Source organism: Osmerus mordax, chromosome 13 (assembly GCF_038355195.1).
Source record: "Osmerus mordax isolate fOsmMor3 chromosome 13, fOsmMor3.pri, whole genome shotgun sequence".
NCBI lineage: Eukaryota > Metazoa > Chordata > Actinopteri > Osmeriformes > Osmeridae > Osmerus > Osmerus mordax.
Window position 1 is genome coordinate 15,511,818 of NC_090062.1, and position 20,580 is coordinate 15,532,397.

General features: G+C 45.0%; 3 protein-coding genes across 4 annotated transcripts; 1 reads left to right on the top strand and 2 right to left on the bottom strand.

Moving 5' to 3' along the window:
- Positions 1–6,240: 6,240 nt before the first annotated feature.
- On the bottom strand, positions 6,241–10,534 carry LOC136955602 (BTB/POZ domain-containing protein 1-like). Of its 2 annotated transcripts, none has more exons than XM_067249327.1 (8): positions 9,935–10,534; positions 9,554–9,710; positions 8,988–9,093; positions 8,659–8,856; positions 7,740–7,869; positions 7,536–7,623; positions 7,272–7,418; positions 6,241–6,992 (listed from the first exon to the last, which is right to left on the bottom strand). In XM_067249327.1, exons 1-8 carry the CDS (start codon positions 10,351–10,353, stop codon positions 6,834–6,836), a joined length of 1,404 nt encoding a protein of 467 aa, XP_067105428.1. In that variant the 5' UTR covers positions 10,354–10,534; the 3' UTR covers positions 6,241–6,833. The 2 variants fall into 2 exon arrangements, with proteins under 2 accessions (XP_067105428.1, XP_067105427.1); XM_067249326.1 differs by having other exon boundaries at positions 7,740–7,932; positions 9,935–10,533.
- Positions 10,535–10,963: 429 nt separating this feature from the next.
- On the top strand, positions 10,964–16,211 carry LOC136955433 (transmembrane 6 superfamily member 1-like). The gene is made up of 11 exons (XM_067249141.1): positions 10,964–11,173; positions 11,315–11,418; positions 11,510–11,611; positions 11,764–11,863; positions 12,077–12,159; positions 12,730–12,848; positions 13,182–13,286; positions 13,359–13,451; positions 13,548–13,667; positions 15,244–15,445; positions 15,915–16,211. The coding sequence occupies exons 1-10, from the start codon at positions 11,082–11,084 to the stop codon at positions 15,436–15,438; spliced, it is 1,113 nt and encodes a 370-aa protein (XP_067105242.1). The 5' UTR covers positions 10,964–11,081; the 3' UTR covers positions 15,439–15,445; positions 15,915–16,211.
- A 1,036-nt stretch (positions 16,212–17,247) lies between these two features.
- On the bottom strand, positions 17,248–20,040 carry hdgfl3 (HDGF like 3). Its single transcript, XM_067249142.1, has 6 exons — positions 19,868–20,040; positions 19,143–19,219; positions 18,860–18,998; positions 18,605–18,769; positions 17,698–17,832; positions 17,248–17,318 (listed from the first exon to the last, which is right to left on the bottom strand). Exons 1-6 carry the CDS (start codon positions 19,949–19,951, stop codon positions 17,292–17,294), a joined length of 627 nt encoding a protein of 208 aa, XP_067105243.1. The 5' UTR covers positions 19,952–20,040; the 3' UTR covers positions 17,248–17,291.
- Positions 20,041–20,580: the final 540 nt, after the last annotated feature.

Below are 20,580 nucleotides of genomic sequence, written 5' to 3' on the forward strand. Positions count from 1 at the left end.
AGGTAGGCCCATTTAGTGAAAAACACAACTAACGAAATTGTCACACGACACATGCATGTGCCCTACACACATCAACAACGTCTTACATTCCCACCAGCGCTCAACTCACTGTCACATCTCATCAGATAACGTTAATGTGTTTTCTCTCCTTTTTCCCTCCAGGTATCAGGATCGCGGCCGCCGAGACCAAGGCAGGGGCTGGGGGGGAGGTCGAGGCTGGGGAGGGGAAAGGGACAGAGGCTGGGGAGGAGGTCGAGGCTGGGGGGGGGACAGGGACCGGGACAGGGACCGGGGCTGGGGGGGGGAGAATCGCGGGCACCAGCGCTCAGAGGACAGATACCATCATGGGGGTCAAGGGCAGGGAAGTGGGCATCCACCCGTATCTCACAGCTATAACCAGCAATACAATTCACCTAACCAGAGACCACATCATGACCGCTACTAAACTTGACAGAGATTTTTGACCGTGTGGTGAAGTTGCTGTATACATGTACACATGTCAAATTTCAACTCAATCATACCTCGAGTAGATGGTCATCATAGCAACTGTTGCCATCCACGATTCAATGGTATTTCTATGTGTGGGGAAAGTCCTTGCAAATGTTTGATAAACTAATTAATGTAGGAGAGGCAAGGTATGCATCATGATTTGGGTGTATAGTTTTTTTTACTGATGTCTAGATTTGTTCATCTCTGTCATATCCTGCGGGGCTGGATGTGTTACTGACATAAATTAAATCTGAATCATTGTATATGACAGAAAAGGCTGTCAGTCAGACTTGATCTATTTTCTTACATCCCAAGTTATTTTACTGTAAGCAAGGAGTGTCACTTTTTTGTATATCATTCATCAACTTGAGAGAAATAAAACCATGAAAATGACTTTAACCAACAAAGTGTGCAGAGCCAGTGAGATGTACTAAACTCATGTACAGGTTAGTACCCGAAGATAACACAAGGGTTAAAAAAAGAAACATGTTATCAATTCAAAATACTCAGGGCTGTACAAAACTATACAATTTCAGTATTAACATTTACAGATCTATAGAAAAGCATGCTTGAGTTTTTTTGTTGTTGAGATGTGTAGTGTGGAAGCTTGGTGGTATATCAGTTAAAGACACATTGTGGTTAAAGTACTCTTGGATCCCCTTGAGGATCCATCCTCCATCACCCCAATATCATCCTCAGCAGTCAGCAGGGGATGGCTGCCTGAAGCAACTCAGACTCATTAGTGCAACGAGAGAGAGAGTGGCCAACCCCTGCATCCTCATTAACACTGGTGACTCACTGACACTACATCACTTAGAGCCAACATGGAGTCACTTAGGGCCAACATGGAGTCCTGTGCAGTTGCAGTGGTATTTCCATTTCAGCCCCACAGAGAATCCTGCCCACCTTGTGTTCTGTATATAAAAGGCCAGCTAATGCACTGAAGCCCACACCACTGTGAGAATGCTCACTATTACATAACTGTTGTGGTTCTGTATTCATCTCTGTTTTCTGGACAACTATTATGTGTTTCTCCACAGTCAATATTTAAATATAAGAATGTATCTAGATGTTTATTCAAATCTGCTATAACCTCAGTCCACCATTTTAACATCTGCTTGAGGCTTCGGTCATCATTTTAATGGTCTGCCATATGATGAAAAACAATGCATTTAAATGACTCAGAAGTGATTAATCTGGTCTGATGTCATCAACAGAAAGATGAACATGTTCATGACCTCAGAATGGGCTCGGGTTAACTGTTCAGAGGATGTCAGGTCACACCAAACACCAGCAGACAGGAGAATCTGGATCCCTGAGAGGTGATGGTCCAATCACGAAGAAGACAAACGGGTCTGACACTGATCCCATGCAGGAAACTGTGCTGTGCTGTTCTTCTCTTCCCCCCAAACTGTGAGCATCTCCTGTGGACTTCAGCTGCAGCAGGAAGACAGCAAGGCAGGAGTAGTGTGTGTGTGTGTGTAGGGTGGGGGGTCTAGTCAGATGGTGGTACACAGTGGGACTAACTGCAATCAGTTAAAATTAGACTTCAACCTCTGAGCAAGATGAAGACAGCCAAAACAACGAGGAGATAAAGACAGTGTTACAGAGCCTGATTAGCAGGGAAGACTGACAGACACCAGAGACATGAGAATATAACACTTAACAGAAGGAGAACACAGTGTAACAATGGACATCTTCACACAGGTCCAGCAGCACAGTTTGTGTTTGAGTTGGAGAGAGCAGTGTGCTGATCTTAGCCCTGCTCAGCGTACACAGGGCAGACAGTCCTCTTGTGCATGGCTACATGGGCTCAGAGACAAGACCGCCAGAGCGTGTCGCAGACTGCTTTAAGACACTACATACATACCAGCCCTCATCACAGTGGGCAGCCATTAAATCATTAAAAACCCGTTCAATGTAACGTCGGCTGTGAGTGGTGTGTGGGAGTAACAGACCTCAGTGGACGAAAAGGCACAGAAAGAATAAAAAATACATACTCAGCTAGGGAGAGAGAAAGAGAGAGAGAGAGGGCACCATGGAGAGACGTTTCTGAGTGCTCTTAGTGTGCTGGGCCGGGCTGGGCTGTCAGGACTCATGTGGTGTGTTGGTGGGGATGCAATGTGACAGCAGTGGCTGTGTGCTGTGGCCCTGTCTTTAAGGCTGCACTCATCCCTCCATCTCTCTCTCTCTCTCTCTCTCTCTCTCTCTCTCTATCTCTCTATCTCTCCCTCCATCTCTCTCTCTCTCTCTCTCTCTCTCTCTCTCTCTCTCTCTCTCTCTCTCTCTCTCTCTCTCTCTCTCTCTCTGCCTCTCTCTCTCCCTCGATCTCTCTCTTCCTTTCTCGTTCTCTCTCTCTTTCTCTCTTGGTTTCTTTCCCCTCCCTCTCCCTCTCTGTCTAGCCCTCTCTCACACACCACATCCACCCCTGCAGCATTCAACGACCTACATCTGGTGTCGGGTGTGGGGGATGTGAAGGGGGGGGGGGGGTTGAGGGGCGAAGGGTGCAGCGGCCCATCCAGCTTCAAGTGGGCAGCGGGGCAGCGGGGCGTGCTAATGTAGCATGTGACGTGTGTGAGCTGAAGAGCGTTTCATTTCGAGCTCTGCTCTGGCCTCTAATGTTGAATTAAAACCCCATGACTTCACACAAGGGTCACTAATGACACACACATACAAATACATACATGCACACATACACACACCACACAAATATTTAAAAACAAACCCTGCAATTGTGTGCAGATTAGCTTTGATAATGTCTTGTTCTCTTTGGATTCCTATGGAAAATGAACGCTCTTTATCATAACGATCCAGCCACTCCAACCAGCTATGTAAAGATCCTGTACTTCCTGTAGTTGTTAGTTTGATTCTGTCTGCTTGTGTCAGCCTGGCAGTACCACTTATGATTAGAAACATAATCATTCATAGATATTTATATGTGTATGGTATATATATTATATATGTGTGTTTGTGTGTACGTATGTGTATGAGTGTGTGTGTGTATTTGTGTGTACTAATGTGTATGAGTGTGTGTTTGTGTGTACGTATGTGTATGAGTGTATGTGTGTGTTTGTGTGTACTTATGTGTATGAGTGTGGGCTGTGTGTGGGCTGAGATGTGTTTATGTCTGATGTTCAGTCTATTCGGAGCTATTTATATCTAAGGAACAGTGCTGAGCCTTGGGCTAAGGCTGACATGTCGTCAGTATTCCTGACAGTGTGCTGGAACCCGAGACGTGTGTGTGTGACAGAGGAAGCAGAGAGCTGGCTGAGTGAACAAGTGTATGCTTCCTGGAATAATGGAATGACAATATTTTCTCCTGTCAAAAAAAAGAAAAAAGGTGAAATGTGCTCTTGTGTTCTGCAGATATCCGTGTTTCCACAGAAACCTACTTTTTCAGAGTGTAACATGCTCCCAGTGTGATGCGATTGAGGCAATCATATCAACAACGTGCAGATGAGGGAAAGAAAACCCTCTAATGAATCTTGTTTCCACTTGCATTGCTGCATAGCCGGCACCTCTGGCTGAAGGCCTAGCACACAAGGCTCAAGCAAGCCACAGAGATGTCCCGGTCCAAACAATATTTCATATTTGCAGTTCATGCTCATCACACTACAATATGGATCATATCTATTCTAGTCATGTGTGCTTGGTGGCTCCATGAGTATGGAAATGTTGTGCCCGTCAGCCTCAGTTATACTAGCAGGTCCTCTGCTCCAGTCTACCATCCAGCCTGCAGTGGCTTCTTCTTCATGGGCTGATACATTCTGTAGCGACGATGTGATGATGTAATGCCTGCAGTTCGATAAAGCAAAACCAAATGGAAACAAGTGCCAGTAAGCGTTAGGGTGGAGGTGGGCATTGCCCGTTCTACATACACCTTTCTCACACACACCACCCCTCTCTCTCTCTCTCTCTCTCTCTCTCTCTCTCTCTCTCTCTCTCTCTCTCTCACACACACACACCTCTCTCTCTCTCTCTCTCTCTCTCTCACACACACACCTCTCTCTCTCTCTCTCTCTCTCTCACACACACACACACACCACATACACGCCTATCTCACACACACCACAACACACACACCTCTCTCTCTCTCTCTCTCTCTCACACACACACACCACATACACCTATCTCTCTCTCTCTCTCTCTCTCTCACACACACACTACATACACGCCTCTCTCACACATACACCACGCACACCTATGTCACACACACAGCTCTCTCACACACAGCACAGACAGGAGAGAGTGGGGCCGCAGACAGGTTGAGCATGGTGTCCTTCATAAGGTAATACAGCAGTCCTGCGTGTGGTGATAATCCAAACCCAGGCTGCATCACACAACACTCTGTGGAGATTACACAACCATGGCCAGCTGGACAGCCCTGGCCACTGCTTCTCTCTCTCACACACACACACTCTCTAACACACACACTTTCTCTCTATCACACACACTCTCTCTCTCTCTCACACACACACACACACACACATACATTATCTCTCTCTGTGAACTGTCTAGTGACATGACATGAAGGGTAGCATGAAGGGGAACCATGCCTATATCAGGTATCTTTGCACACATGCGAGTGGGCAGCAGTTGCTTGGACTCACACAGACCAAGTTGTTGGCTTCCACATGCGCCTTTTAATGGTTCATCAGTCAAGTAACGGTGGGAGGAAAGTTTGGTGGTGCCGTTATTCTGAAGACAGAATACTGTAGGACGCAGGTGTCTCAAAATGCCCTCCAGGGAATGGTACGGGTGGAGAGAAGCTGAATCTCATTAGGACATGGGACTATTCCAACACAACTGCATTTCAACACTGGGCTGCATCTCCTTCCCACACATCCAGAGAGCTGTGCTGCTCGAGGCCAGGGACAGCCGAGGCAAGCCCCAGCCTCCTGTTCAGGGTGTCTATGTGGGCGTCCAACTGAAGTAGAAGACTGCCTTTTCTGCTGCTCCTTCTGCCCACTTGTTCGCACACACAGACAAGGAAGTCATCGTCTTTGTGTGCCTTGTCTGCCTACTGATACGGCTTCTCAGCTCACTTTTAATGATATCCTTCACGCGGGGCGTACTCTCACACACGCTCGGTTCCAGTCGGCAGAGAGGTGGTCCGCGTCCCTCCTTTAGTTGTTGTCTAATCGCATGTCGTTATTGTGCGAGCCAAGGCGTCGCCTGGAGGGGCAGACATCAGACTATCCAGTGGAGGAGTGGGCGGCCAGGTGTCAGGGGTGCTGCTGACTCACATGCTTGTGTCTGAGTCATTCTCCTGCAGAGAACACTCGAAAGATCTCCAGTCATCTGGAGTGCTTGTTGTGTTTGATGGTGGATGACAGGTCTTTATGTAATGTTCACATGCAAAATCCAGTAGATGCTGTTGGACTAGAGACGAGGAGGGGGCTGTATAATGCTGACAGACACACTCAGTGTCTGGGTTTGTGATGACAAGCTGTTTGCATAAGCAGCCATTGTCCTTGATATCACTCTAGTCCTACAATATAAAATGACTGCAGAAGTCATTACTTACAATTGATAACATAAATGCTTTAATTTCTAATGCTGATGTATTTCTGTCAATTTCATAGTTAAATGCAGTACATGTGACCACTGCTATAAACCTTAATGGATCTCTGTGGTCTTTGTTCCTTTGGCACCCTCTGGTGGCACAAACAGAAAGCACATGGCATTCGGGTGTGCTTCGAGAGATGATTCTCGGCAGAGATACAAACTGATTTCGAATGGTTCATTGAACACATTTGAAAACCAATAATTTTATTCATAAAACCTACAAATATACATTTTATTTATTCAGCAAATATCAATGTTCTTCTCGTAGATGACAAGTGCAGAACATTTTACACCATCGACAGCATGTAGTCTAAAAGTCGAAACTTTGACATTTTGTACAAACAATAATCCTCACCATGGAAACCCCCTCGGGAATCCTGACACTAACAGAAAGCAGGACTCAGGTGGAGCACAGGTGTGGAACATAGGTGGTCCCTGTAGCAAAAACAAAATTAAGTTGTGGTAACTTTAATCATCAGAGTAACTCTGCAGTTTGACCAATGCAGACAGGCCTCTGTCGTGTTTCCTGGAGGAAGGCGACCAAAAAGCAGTAACCAGATACTTCACCGTCCAGATTGAATCAAACAAAAATGCCATTCTAAGATTGCTTTCTCTCTCTCTCTCTTTCTCTTTCTTTCTCTCTCTCTCTCTCTGTCTCTCACGCACACACACTCAAACAAATACACACACGCAAACAAACACACACTCAACAGAAAACACAGCCTGAACTCTCTGAGCGGTTACAAGTTAGGCTGAGTGGTGGCAGCTGGTTCCATCTAGGTGTAGTAGATGATCTCAGGTATCTGGCCATCCTCCACTGAAGTGCCATTGTTATTCCCAGGAGAGCTGAAGAAGAAAAACGTTGTCTTGGTCCCTGTCGAAGACTCATGGGTGACTTTTTTTAAGCCCTTCGTCCCATAGTGAGAGTCTGGACCCTGAGATACAGCAGACAGGCAGTTTAGTTCAAACTCAAGTTCCAAGTCTTTTATTGTCAGTTGCACAGAACACCAAGTAACCTGGCATAACATAACATATAAGTACTCTGAGGTTAGAGAGGTGTGGCTCTCTCAATACTTCAAGACGTTCCCACTCACTTTCTTTGTCTCTATCACACACACACACACACACACACACACACACACACACACGAAGGTAGGGTTACAGACAGTGATACTGCAGGTGTGTTTTGTGGTTAAGCCGTCGGGCAAGCTCACCTTCAAGGTTGCGCAAGCGGTGTAGCTCACGTTAGGTAGGATCTCCAGAGGCTGTTTGAACATCACCCTGAACGTGTTGGCTGAACCGTCACAGCTGAAGCCTGTGTCGTTCTGTCCCAGCGTCTGGCTGTTGTCACTGTCCATGATCTACAGGAACACAAGGTAGATTTTGCATGTTTTGTGTGTCTTCCCCTTGACACAGTGTGGGGGGGGGGGGGGGGGGGGGGGGGGAATAGTCTTCAACTTCCAAATGAATCCACTAACCTGTATGTTGACCTGATAGTCTGTAGGCCCATGTATGGACCCATACAGTCCCAACCCAACCACGTATATTCTTCTATTTACATTGAATCTACAGAGCAAAACCACAACCAGCAGAGAATGTTAATCAAAGTATTTCTCCCCTCTAACAACACAGCCTTTTCAGGTGTCCTTAATCCTCTATGGTGTCCAGGTAGGCTGTCTCACCTGATTCTGTCACTGGTGCCACTGTACCCCCAGCGACTTTCAACCTGCTGGAACCTATTAATGCTGCCCTCCTTGCCCCTCAGACAGCTGCGAGACCTGTCTATGTAGTCTACCCGCGGTTTGGGGTTTACTGTAAAGTGTAAAAACAGATTTACCACCTCCCGATCGAACAATATCCCAGACTGGGCAGGCCCTGTTGCACAAGAGAGAATATCAGACTGGTTTCTATGGTTACATTTTTTGACACATGACACAAATAATCACAATAAATATATATATTTGGTAGTGTTCATGAATGTTCATGTGGATGAATTGAACGGATGAATGTTGCTATGGATGATGTTCATTTTCCCAAAGCATACACCGTATTTTCCAGACTATAAGTCACACTTTTTTTCATAGTTTGGCTGGTCCTGCGACTTATAGTCAGGTGCGATTTATATCAAAATATATATAATTTAACATGTTTTTAATGCATACTGACTGACATGAACCAACGAGTTCAACGGATTCAGTGATGTGGAATGAGATCGGAAGATTGGTGAACTATCTTACCGGTAACTTGCTTGTTGGACTCGCTAGCTTGTTATGTTAATTTATCCTATTCAGCCTCCCAGGTATGTTCTTTATGCTATTGTGTAACTGAATAACTGTTAATGTGTTACGTTAACATACCGGACACATATTCAGCCTGTTGTTCTGTGTGCTATTGTGTAGTTGAATAACTTGCCTTTCCAAATTAAATGTCTATTCTTGGTCTTGTATTTTGTTAAAAAAAGACTTAAAGTCCAGTGCGACTTATATATGTTTTTTTCCTCTTCATGATGCATTTTTTGACTGATGCGACTTATACTCTGGAGCGACTTATAGTCCGAAAAATACTGTAATACGCTTTGCACTGAGAAGGTAGACAGCCCACCTGCAGCAAATTCCTCCACGGTCATGAGCGGGAAACGGATGAGCGTGAGAGCTTTCCCCAGAACTTTCTGCTTGTTCTCCGAGGTCAGTGTAAGCTGTTGTCTGTAACACTCTGCTTCGGCCCAGCGCACCACCGCCCCAAACAGACGGTTCTCTCGAATCCCTAAAGTGTCTCTCGCCAGAACCGCACACAGGGTGTCTGCGCACACACACACACACACACACATCAGATCCACTGTGATCCAAGAGCCCTGAAGATTAAAACTGTTATAGTGATTAAGAACATTAGTCTATTGTCAGTTCGAGGGCCAAAAACGGGTGTTGCCGTACCAAGGTCGATATCCGTGAAGCCCTCTGCGTTTATAGCGTCCGCTGTGCTCTTGTCTATGGTGTCCAGGCACAGACTAGCCAGCTGTGGCTCGTCAAATAACCTTGCCTGGGAACAGAACAAGGTAGGCCGCATGACTGCATGACAGCTAGGCGTCTACGCACACCACAAGACTGGAAACTGTCACACTGGGAACTTCCAGTGGGGGAAAAAAAGGACTTAATGAATATGTTCCAAACATGTTTTAGCAAAGGAAAAATCACAAAACAGGAGGAATGACTTTGAGAATAGAATAGTCTGCTACCCATGTCAGCTCTGCAAGTGTTTATGGCTTCTAACCCAGTTCATGTTATGACTCATGCTCCACTTCCACTGCTCTTGAATAGTGGCTGACATGAAAGGTTCAGTACAGGTCTGGACTGGGACTGAAACACAGCCCGGGACTTTGAAACACAGACCGGCCCACGACCGTTTATTATTATTATACATTTGATTTTTTTGCATTATGCCACGGCCGTTTAACTGGCCTCTCCCGACGGCCAGTCCGCCCCTGGTTCAGTGTCTGTACCTGAGTGAGCAGCATGAAGGCGTTGTCAGCTCGCAGGTGTTTGGTGAGGAAGTCCACACAGTGACCCTCCAGGGCTGGGACAGCATACTTCTTAGCCGTGTACAGAGTCGTCATCACAGTCTCCGGACCAATGTGGACCTCGTCAGAGTACAGGAACCTGGATCAGGATAGACACACCCAGGGCACAATGAGGCCAATCAGAACAAGTTAAATACGTTCAAATGGAAATGACTAAGACCGTGCATATACACAGTGTATATATTTGGAAATGTTTTTTACAGACTGAGAATGACAAGAATGTATCTTGTTGTTGGAAAAAGTCGTTATCGTTCTGGGCCACTGACAAACTTAAAAGAGATAATTATCATTCAGTTTGTTTACCTTAGCAGAGCGAGGAAGGCAGCAGGTTCAACATCGGGTAACTCTATTTCAGCCGAGGTTGTGGCCATACCACCGTTGAACATGGCGTCGAATACAGCACTACCTGCAGCTAGAACGAATTTGTGGGCTGGTATCCTCTGTGCTTGTCTTCCTTTCCCTACAATAAATCTAACGTCACTTAGTAGTTCATTGTTGAAAAGAAACGCAAAGCGCTCTTTCAGCGAGCTCTTTGTGGCCTGCCAGTTGTACATAGGCTCCCGGTGTAGGCCCACAGACGGGGGACAAATCGGTGCCGTTGCGACGGCGACCGGTGCATTCGACACCGCTGCGACGTTCCTGCCCGCTCCAGAACGAGCGAAATTGGATGCTTGTCCTTCATAATTTGATGCGGGTCCGTCACCACCACCTCCTGTAGCCATTGTGTTGTTACGGTTATGTAGCGGAAATATTATTACGTCGATACTGTCCAACGTCTATAATGTCAATTGGTCATATTTACGGTCTATTTACAGGTTTTACCAGGAGAACGGACCATCACTTTGTCTTGTTGTTTACTTGCTCTGCGCAATCCAGAAATGATGTACACTTCCGGGGTTGACGCGTTTTCCTGTGTTGCGATAGATAGACCTATTTTTACGCTCACATGGTGTTTTCCAAACACCCACTAGAAGGCAATATTTCATCCATCAGTTAAGCACACAATGATCAGCTGCCCGACAAGGAATGCATTACTAACATAAAATATGTGCGGACGGGGAGATTGTAATATGATAAACTAGTCTCTCAACATTCCCCAATTCTGTTATTTCATTTTTGTGCAATATGGCAGTTTAACATAACGTAATCTTTTTAGTTTTGAAGCTAAGACATTATTGCACCATCGTCATATTCCGCCATGTCGAACCTGCCACTGTCATAAACACCTAATTTACAGCTACAGCCTTTTCCGTGTTGTCGACAGAGGGATTAACTGTGTGTGCGTGCGTGTGTCACAGCGTGCACGAGTGCCTGTGTTGTACGTCAAGACGATGCTGTTGTCTATACTATAGTGCTTTAGTTCTTCAGTTGAATGCTGTGCAATTCAAAACATTATTGTCTAGTAGTGAAAATAAATCTTTTGAGTTTCTAAACGTAAAAGCAGTTGGCAATGAATGCGTCGGCTGGGACAGGAGTTTTTGTCTTGTCCTTGATGTCCATACCCGTCTCCTATTTATTCAATTCCCTTGTCTACAATAGCGGGTGAGTGAGAGACAATTTATGATGTGGTTGTTACCAATGCTTTAATGTATCTTGTTGCCTTGTCAATTAGAATGGATTGAGATTGGATTAAAAATTGCAAAGTGTGTTTGCGTATTTCTAACTAAACTGTTAAACTTTCAGCATCGAGGCAGTATTTTATGCTGGATCGACAACCCTTCTCATACTTGCGATATCAGCGTACTTTTTAATAAAAAAGAAAGCACTTAAAGACCCTTTATTTTATGGTAAGAAAAAATATTTATTATCAATAATTTAAATAATTTAAATAGATCTCATTTGATGCCTTCAGTATGGATAGTCTGGTCCTGCCCTTAGTGTTTGCTGTTTACACCTTCCTGAGTGTGATGAACCTGATCATAGCGCTGGAGCAGGACGGCATCATCGACGACTTCATGACCTACTATCTCCAGAAGGCAAGTATCTACCTGAGGAAGACTGTGCTGTGAGTGAGTGCACACAACAAGAGATCGTGTCAGAAAATACGAGCCTCGTCTTTAACAAATGTATTATTATTTTGTAGTGTCTGAAGAATGTTTATGTGTGACTGTGTCTGTGTGCTGTCCAGGCAGATCCCTACATCAACACTGCGCATGGTCACATGACCTCCTACTGGGATGGCAGTGCCCACTATCTCATGTACCTTCTGATAGTGGCAGCAATAACATGGGGGTAGGTACTTCTTCTCTACAGTCCTGTGTCACCCCAACAACTCTTGATAGTCCTATACATGTTCACCACCTTGCTAATGACTCCTAATACTGGTCCAAAGTTGGCAAAGTTGACTAAGGAAGCTAACCTGACGTCCGTCCCAGATGGTTTGAGAGTCAAGACACCTCCTCTGGAAGGCATGTTGTTGTCCTCAGGAGTGCCGTGTGTTTGCAGGGCCAGCTACAGAGCCATTGGACTGTACTGGATGGGCTCATTCCTCATCCATGCCATTGTCTTAAATACAGGGAATGTTGTAGGTAAGCACAGAAATAATAATGGATTGTTTAAAGCAGATTACTTTTCTGAGTAAATACATGACACATATGTTTGTCATGTGACAATAAGGCACTTAGTCTCAGGCAAAAGCTTCGGTGAGACCATAATTGGGTTTAGACAAAGCAGATAACAGTATAAGGGGCTATTTCTCACCATTGAAGTTGATATGGCAACATTTTCCAATACTAATTACGTTCCCTATGAGTTCATTTCTATGGTCAACCAGAAAGATATTTTTACCTGCCACGACACACCTTCTCTCTGTTATGAAACAGAGCTAAGGTAATAATAATAATTATAAGACTTTATTTATATAGCACATTTCATACAAGAATTGCAGCTCAAGGTGCTTTACATAAAATCAATAAAAACAATAATACAAGTGATAAAAGTAATCATTAAAATAGCAAATCTATAAAAACAATAATATAACTAATACAAGCAGTAAAACCCTTCTGATATCAAATTAGTTAAATGCTTTGGTAAAAAGGTAGGTTTTAAGCTGTCTTTTAAAAATGTCTAGTTACAGATTAGTTCTGCTCCATCTGCAGGGAAGTATGGGATCCAGATGAGCCCTCTGTTCCTCGTCCACATGCTCTACATCCTGGTGTCTGTGTGGGCCTGCTTCCGCATCATCAGACAGCCCTGCACCATGGAGGCCCAGCCAATGGTGAGAGCCCAACATTTCTGGGCCCTGTGACTAATTGTAGCGGTATACCTACATTTACATTTAGTCATTTAGCAGACGCTCTTATCCAGAGCGACTTACAGTAAGTACAGGGACATTCCCCTGAGGCAAGTAGGGTGAAGTGCCTTGCCCAAGGACACAACGTCATTTTGCATGGCCGGGAATCGAAACGGCAACCTTCTGATTAATATCCCTAACCGCTAAGCCATCTGACACCCTATACCTATCAGTACAGGAGCCCAACACTGTTAAAACTGTCCACCACAGCCGACATCAGATAGCAAAGGAACAACTGCCGTGTTGTTCTCTCGTCAGAGTGTCCAGGAAGCCCAGAAGAAGAATCTGCTCCAGAGACCTTTGGACTTCCTGCTCGCCTTCTGCCTCATCCCCGCCACCATCTTCTGTGTCTTCCGAGGCCTGGTGAGCATGCCTCTCGGTGTGAGTGCAGATGATGCAGTGTGAGAAGGCAGCTCACCAAACCGTGTGTCCTAGGTGGTGTTAGACTGCCCGTCTGAATGGTGTCAGGAATACAGCCAGCTCTATGAGCCCTACCTTAAAGATCCCTCTGCCTACTCTAGAATACAGGTAAACAAAAAAATGTGCTTAAACACGTTTGTATAGGAACTTCGAGTGCAGCAACCCTGTGAGTAACTATGAATAATGGCTGTGTCTGTGTGGCAGATGCTGGTGAGCATGCTGTACTCCGGGCCCTACTATGTGCTCTGCCTCTATGGGCTGCTGGTGCCAGGCTGCCACTGGATGACCGATCTAACCCTGGTGCACTCAGGAGCCATCGCCCAGGTGAGGGGGACGGGATACACTATGTGGCATTTACATTTAGTCATTTAGTCATTTAGCAGACGCTCTTATCCAGAGCGACTTACAGTAAGTACAGGGACATTCCCCCGAGGCAAGTAGGGTGAAGTGCCTTGCCCAAGGACACAACGTCAGTTGGCATGACCGGGAATCGAACTGGCAACCTTCGGATTACTAGCCCGATTCCCTCACCGCTCAGCCACCTGACTCCCCAATGTGGCAGGATGTATGTGAACCATTTGACCACTGTCTGTATACCTTAACTGAAAAAGAGCATTTTGAGTTGCCCTGAATGTTGTCTTCAGTGGAACCGGACAAAGGGGAGCAGGCATTACGCTCACCACGTGTGTGCTGTGGGAGTTGACCCCTTTGAGAAAGATGGTAGCACTCGTCAAGGTTAAAATGGAATACAGATGCCAGACAGCACTCTGACCACAGCTATTAATACCTGCAGTCTATGAGTTGTTCTAAATAACAAAGGTTTAGAGGGTAACCCTTATCACGGCCAACCTCCCAGCTGGGAAGTAATAGAAATGACTTACACACTGCAGCACTTTCTTGCAAAGGTACCGTATTATCATCACTTAAAAGGTTCTGCTTTCCCATGTATAAGTAGGTCATGGTTGTGCAGGTCACCCAGAAAAAAGACTAACTGTTCTTAGTTTAGTTAAAGGAGAGATCCTTTAGGAATCTCTTTGGTTCCACACAGCCTCTCGTGACATCCAGGGAAGGCCATGAAAGCAGGGCCAGAGTCTGTCTCGCTGCATTCTGATCTCTGCCGAGCCGAGTGGTTCCTTCTGCTTGGGGTCCAGTTCCCAGCAGGATGACGACAGACCAGGAGGAATGGTGGCATTCTCTGAATGCCGGGCGCCTGGCCAGGCTATAAATAGACAAACACAGTTCGGTGTTGCTATGAGACAGACTCGTACGTCTTATTCAACATCCCTTCACCGTTGAGGACGTCAGATAGGAGAGCGTCCTCTAGCGGCAGAGTTGGAGATGGCTTGTGAGAGAGTGCCTGACAGTGTCCTCTAGCATCAGAGATCAGGAATCTGGCGGTTCAGGACAGACATGACATGTGGCTAGGTTTATACAGTTACTGGAAGCATTCTTCTTCCTGTTTGCTTTTATTCATCTTCCTCTTTTGTCTTTTTTTCCTCTATTAAAGGCAGGGTTGGCAAGTTGCGCGAATCAAGCTATTTTAGCTTCTTTTTGACACAATTCAAACCAAAATATCCCACCTCCTCCCTTGAAAGCCACTCCCACAAAACTACAGTAACGAGTATTGAGTGGAGGGGCAGAGTGCGCCCAGGTAGGTAGGTAGACAGACAGGTTGTCCGTACAATCAATAGTCAGGGTACCCCTTAATGATTGGTTGTGTTTATTACAGTATTGCAACGCCCACAGATGTCGGAATTATTTCATATTACCGTCAAACCTTTAGATATATTGGGTGCTATCAAGACATGAAGTTACTTTCGGCAAATATGACAAAAAGTGCTTCTCAACAACATTGCCTACCCTGCCTTTAACTCCTTCCTGACCCGCTTTCTGCTCCCAGGCTCAGTTCTCTCACATCGGAGCGTCTCTACACACACGGACACCCTTCTCCTACAGAGTACCTGCTGACAGCCAGGCTGTGTTCCTGCTGGTGAACGTCCTGTATACTCTGGTGCCTCAGGCCCTCTGCTACCGCTGTGTCACCAACCCTGCCTTCTTCTTCAGGGACCCTCCTTTCAACAAGAAAAGTGTGTGAGAGAAAGAGAGAGAGGGGGAGAGAGGGAGAGAGGAGGGAGGGAGGGGGGGTGACTGAGTCAGTGATAGAGGGAAGTGAATGAGACTATTTTGTTGGAGAATAGTTGATCCGATATGAGGGGGCTTTGAATTTATACCAACCAATTTTGTTTATAAAATGGTCTTCAGTGAGTACCACAATCTGACCAGCTAGTTATAACCATCTGACCTGAGTAGAGGACCAGTTACAGTATACACTGATATTGTTACGTAGATGAAGATCATAGCATCATACCAGAACTTTCTTTAGGGCCTGGTTAAGGTAGTGAGATATTTAAAATAGCTGATGTACACCACTTTCCCTGTGTTAAAACATTCCCTTTCTCCAAAACAAAACTGAATATGTTAGATGACCAGACTGTTGCGTCTTGTGTTGTAAGTGCCTATAGATAAGATATTGTATGTTGAGATAAATCTGTGCAATCAGGTAACGTATTCAGTAATAGTTGCATTAAATGTGTATACTGTGCAAAGCCACAAATCAAGGTTTTTATGACTTTGTAGGGTGTTTAAGATGAGTAAAAACAACACTTGGACTGCATTCCAATGACTTTATTCTGTAAAAGTTATCCATAAACAGCAAAACAGTTTACATTAAACTACAAACCTTGAAAATGTAAAATATGTTCAAATTACGTGCTTAACAAAGATTGAAAGGTAACAAAAATAAAATTGTATGGGGTTTACATATCACACAGTGCTTTAATCAACTATCAAAAAAATAAATACAATATCTCGTGAAGACTCATTTATCATGAAGAGATACGAGGAAGAAATGCAACTGGGAAACAGGAGATGTATGAGTGGAAGATGGAGGGAAGAACCCTCAATGCTAGACTGCACACTCAATATTAGACAGTCTGTATTCTGCAACACAGTCTGTATGTCATGAGACAATCTGTATGCTGTAGAACAGGATTATCTTGTGTATGTTATTCAGGTCTGTACAGCTAAAGATGTGTGAATGTAAAAAGAAACAACAGTTGGAACATGCCACACATGTCAAATACCTACCTATAAAATGGCTTTAAAATGTACAGTGAATCAATTCACAGACACAGAAATCAGATGTATGCAGATACCTAGAGCCGTCCAGTAGAATAGTGCTGCTATATTCTACAGCAAAATGAAACTATATAGATAATATTTAGATACAAACACTTTATAGACATATCTACGTTGGTCCATTCTTTTTTTCAGGTTACATAAAAGAGTAACATATAGCGAATGATGTGGATCATGTTTGACAAACAGAAATTCCATTTGGAAACCCAACCCTTTTACCCTTTTTTCCAGAAAAGCAATCTCAAGCTACAATAAGAGGTATAAGCACACTGTTATAACCAACATATATCATAGATCGTTTAAGAGCACACACTGTATATTCATGGCAGTCTTATCAAACAACACTGTTAACTTACACCTGTAGACATGTCATCATTAGGATCAGTGGTGTAGGCAAGGGGGGGTCAGTATAAATATTGATTGATGGTTATCTTACACTGTGTTTAGATACTGTATGAGGTGGTTTGTGGAACACTACTGGGCGGACTCTCTCATTGGCCCTAAGCCTCCGAGGCTCCGAAAGAGCCAGGTTGACATGGCAGGCGAGTGAGCGCGCCGAGGCCGGAGTCGAGACATGTGCGGTCAAGATGAAACCTATGGTGCTGTTAGTGGTGGAGGTGAATGACGGACATGAAACCGAAGGGGCTAATGTAAGTTTCACCATTCTAATATCAAGGCTACAAATGAATCACTTCCTGTCCCCAAGTCGATGAATCACTTCCTGTCCCCAAGTCGATGAATCCACGTGGCCTAGTGTTCTTCTCTGAGCAACTGGTTCTGGAAGAGAACACACAACAGAAACCATGTGACCACACATTTACATTTACATTCAGTCATTTAGCAGACGCTCTTATCCAGAGCTACTTACAGTAAGTACAGGTACATTCCCCCGAGGCAAGTAGGGTGAAGTGCCTTGCCCAAGGACACAACGTCATTTTCACGGCCGGGAATCGAACCAGCAACCTTCTGATTACTAGGCCGATTCCCTAACCGCTCAACTACCTGACTCCCTACACATACCTCTCAAGCCTGTTTGAATAACCTGGTAAGTACTAGCAAGCGATAAACACTTATGAAACCACAGTTGTGTACAAGGATCCCCCTGGTGGACATATATGGATACTGCACGGGGACAGTCGAGTGGGGGATTGGTCACCTTGCTGTCCGTGGTGTTCTGGATGATGTCGTTCTCAGGGTCTCCCGCCTCTGACACACTCCTCTGGTCATCCTGCTTGCCGTCCTTCTCCAGGTCCTCCTCTCCGGACGAGATCCTCGACAGCTTCGATGACTTCTGGGACGAGCACAGACAAACACCATGAGCCCACATACAACCGTTTTATGTTCAGTGTATTAATAGTCGTTTGCATAGCCAATATTGTTTATTCTACCTTTGAATGGCGACCCTGTATTGCCCCTTGCAGTTCATGGTTTAAAATCACACTGACATGAGTATAACACCTATGTGGTACTTGTGTAGGAAATAGACAACAGCAATCACTCTTCTATGAAAACTAACTAAAGAAGTGATAGGAGAGTGTTGAAGCTGAATGATCCATTGCAGCAATGCAGCCGTAGCAGCAGCAAGCGGAGCTACATTCCTGTGGATGTCCTGCATGTGCCTGCGTAATGGAGACCCTGCAGTTGCTAGGCAACAGCGGTTGCTAAGCAAGGAGTGGGTAGCTGGGCTGTGGGTGACTTTTTCAACCTGCCTCGATCTACAGTGCTTCGTCTACCCACAACCCACCCCCTTACTACTGCTCTGCTCATGCTAGCACAGTTTCGGCTCTGAAGCGGACCCGACACAGGGTCACGTGCGACACCAGCTCCCTCACACACCACCCAGCACAGAGTCCTTCGATAACAGCCCACATATGTACTATGGATACCCTGCATACGAACAGAAGGTGACAGTTGATTGGATTAATGTGATTCTACGCCACCGGCTACCACAAACCTAAAGACCAAAACGCCTTTACGAGGTCACCAAGAGAGGTGGTCGGCCATGGGCCTCACTGTCACCCAGTAGGTCCCCCCTCAGGGTGGAGTAACAGCCAGGCAGGTACCTTGGAAGAGGTCGTGTTTTTCCGTTTGGAAGCAGCCTTGTCTCCCTTCTCCTTGCCCTGGTCGTTCTCCTCCCCTATGGAGTCTCCCTCCTCTCCCTCACTGCTGCCGTCGGCCGCATTTCCCCCCTCTCCCTCTGTCTCAGAGGAACTCTGCTGCTGGGTGGCCTGTTGGGACACAAACACACTCCCTTATTAGTTAGGAAACAGCCCGGTGCTCTGTGAGACGTGAGGTAGTAAGGATGGATCCAGGTTGACCTGATAGCCGGTGAACTTGACCCCAGGGTTGTTCTCGATCTCCCACAAGCCTTCGTTGAACCCTTTCCTCTTGTTGGATTTGCCGAATTTGTCTTTGTACTCCTTGTAGGGAAGGAGATCTTTAGGCCCCAAAAATGCGCTGAGGAGGGAGAGAATTGGAGAAAATAAACATACATGTACTTCCGTGTTTCCCAAATTGATTATTGAAATTGAATGTGAAATATGTGTTGTGGCTTTCAAACAGAGAAAGCGTCCTGAGGCCTGAAGATGCGAGCGTGCTTACGTTTCATGAGTTCCAAAGAAAAATATTGGATATTTATTAGCTGGGGGCTTGACTGCACCCTCAGGAAGTTCATCAATCTGAAAGAAAGAAATACAAACACAATTCTACTGTATCTCCCCAGCGAAAACAAGTAGCCTGTCACATGTTTGAGTTTGCCTACAGTTGCTCAATTACTGCCATTGTACCAATGTAACAAGACTGGCTGCACGAAACGTAATAGTTTGATTCAGAATAATTCTCATTCCAACGAGGGATTACCCGGTTATCTAGGGTCAAGTGCTCATCTAGCAATCACTATTCCAATAGACTACTGATGGGAGCAGGCTTTAAAGAGCAACCCTAGCTAATTAGCTCACAGCACTGCACCGTCTAGTAATTCATTAAAGCCTTTGGAAATCTAGTGTCTTGTGGAAATTAACTACAGGCTAAAGTATGAGGTGCCCTACCTACCGCGTGCCACTCTAATTCACCCTACAATTTCCTGACGTAGATGTTGTAGCTACGAAACATATTTTCTTATTTACCATAGGATCTGACTTGGATGTATGACTAAATGTAAAAGAGGACGGGAATATGTTCATGGCGTGTAAAGGTGTAACTGGTACGGCATGAGAGCATGGTAAAACCGGAGGTAAGCTCCATAGCATTCGTCCCAAAGCATCGGTGGTATTGTCTTAGGCAACCCCGCCTCCCTTCTTTTCAGCTCGGCTGCATCACATACTCACCCTCGCCGGCCAGTGTGGGTATCCTTTCATTTTTGCAAAAACCAAATCTCCAGCCTTGTACTCCCGCGGCCGTGGTCGAGCCATCTTTTCCGTGAATATTCCAATGATACGATTTTTTACTGGTGATTTTCGTCCTTCTCAACAGAGAGAATTATCGACCATCAATGTTTTGATAGCAAGACTGCAGTTTACACGGAAATAAATAATTTAAGCGAGGAACAGGCCTGGTAACGGCGGATCTCCTCACACGCACAAAAAATGTGTGTATGTAGCCAGTATAGGTTACGGTTAAAAATCCTAAAGTAAAGCTGACCCTGTTTCTCCATGTGCTACTGATTAATAGCAAAATAAAAGTCGCATTAACACTGCCAACATCGTCACTACGACAGCAGAGGTCTGGTGCGTCTGTAGTTTATAAAAACTATCCAATAATAGAAATATTCATAACCTACCTGTTTCAAACCTTTAAAATGTTATAGTTGTGGATGCTAAATAAAAATAATAATGATAACGATCATTTACAAATGTATGTCAGGTTTTACTTTTTATTTTAATATGTTTGATAACGGAATCCACTTTTTAGCTATACCAAAAATTGCGTAGATAATTTTTTCTTATCATCTTTGAATTACACGTTGAACCGATAACCATTTTTTTTGGCTAGAGCCCAGGAATGTTGATTAATAGTTTATAATTTTGTCAAAAAATATATT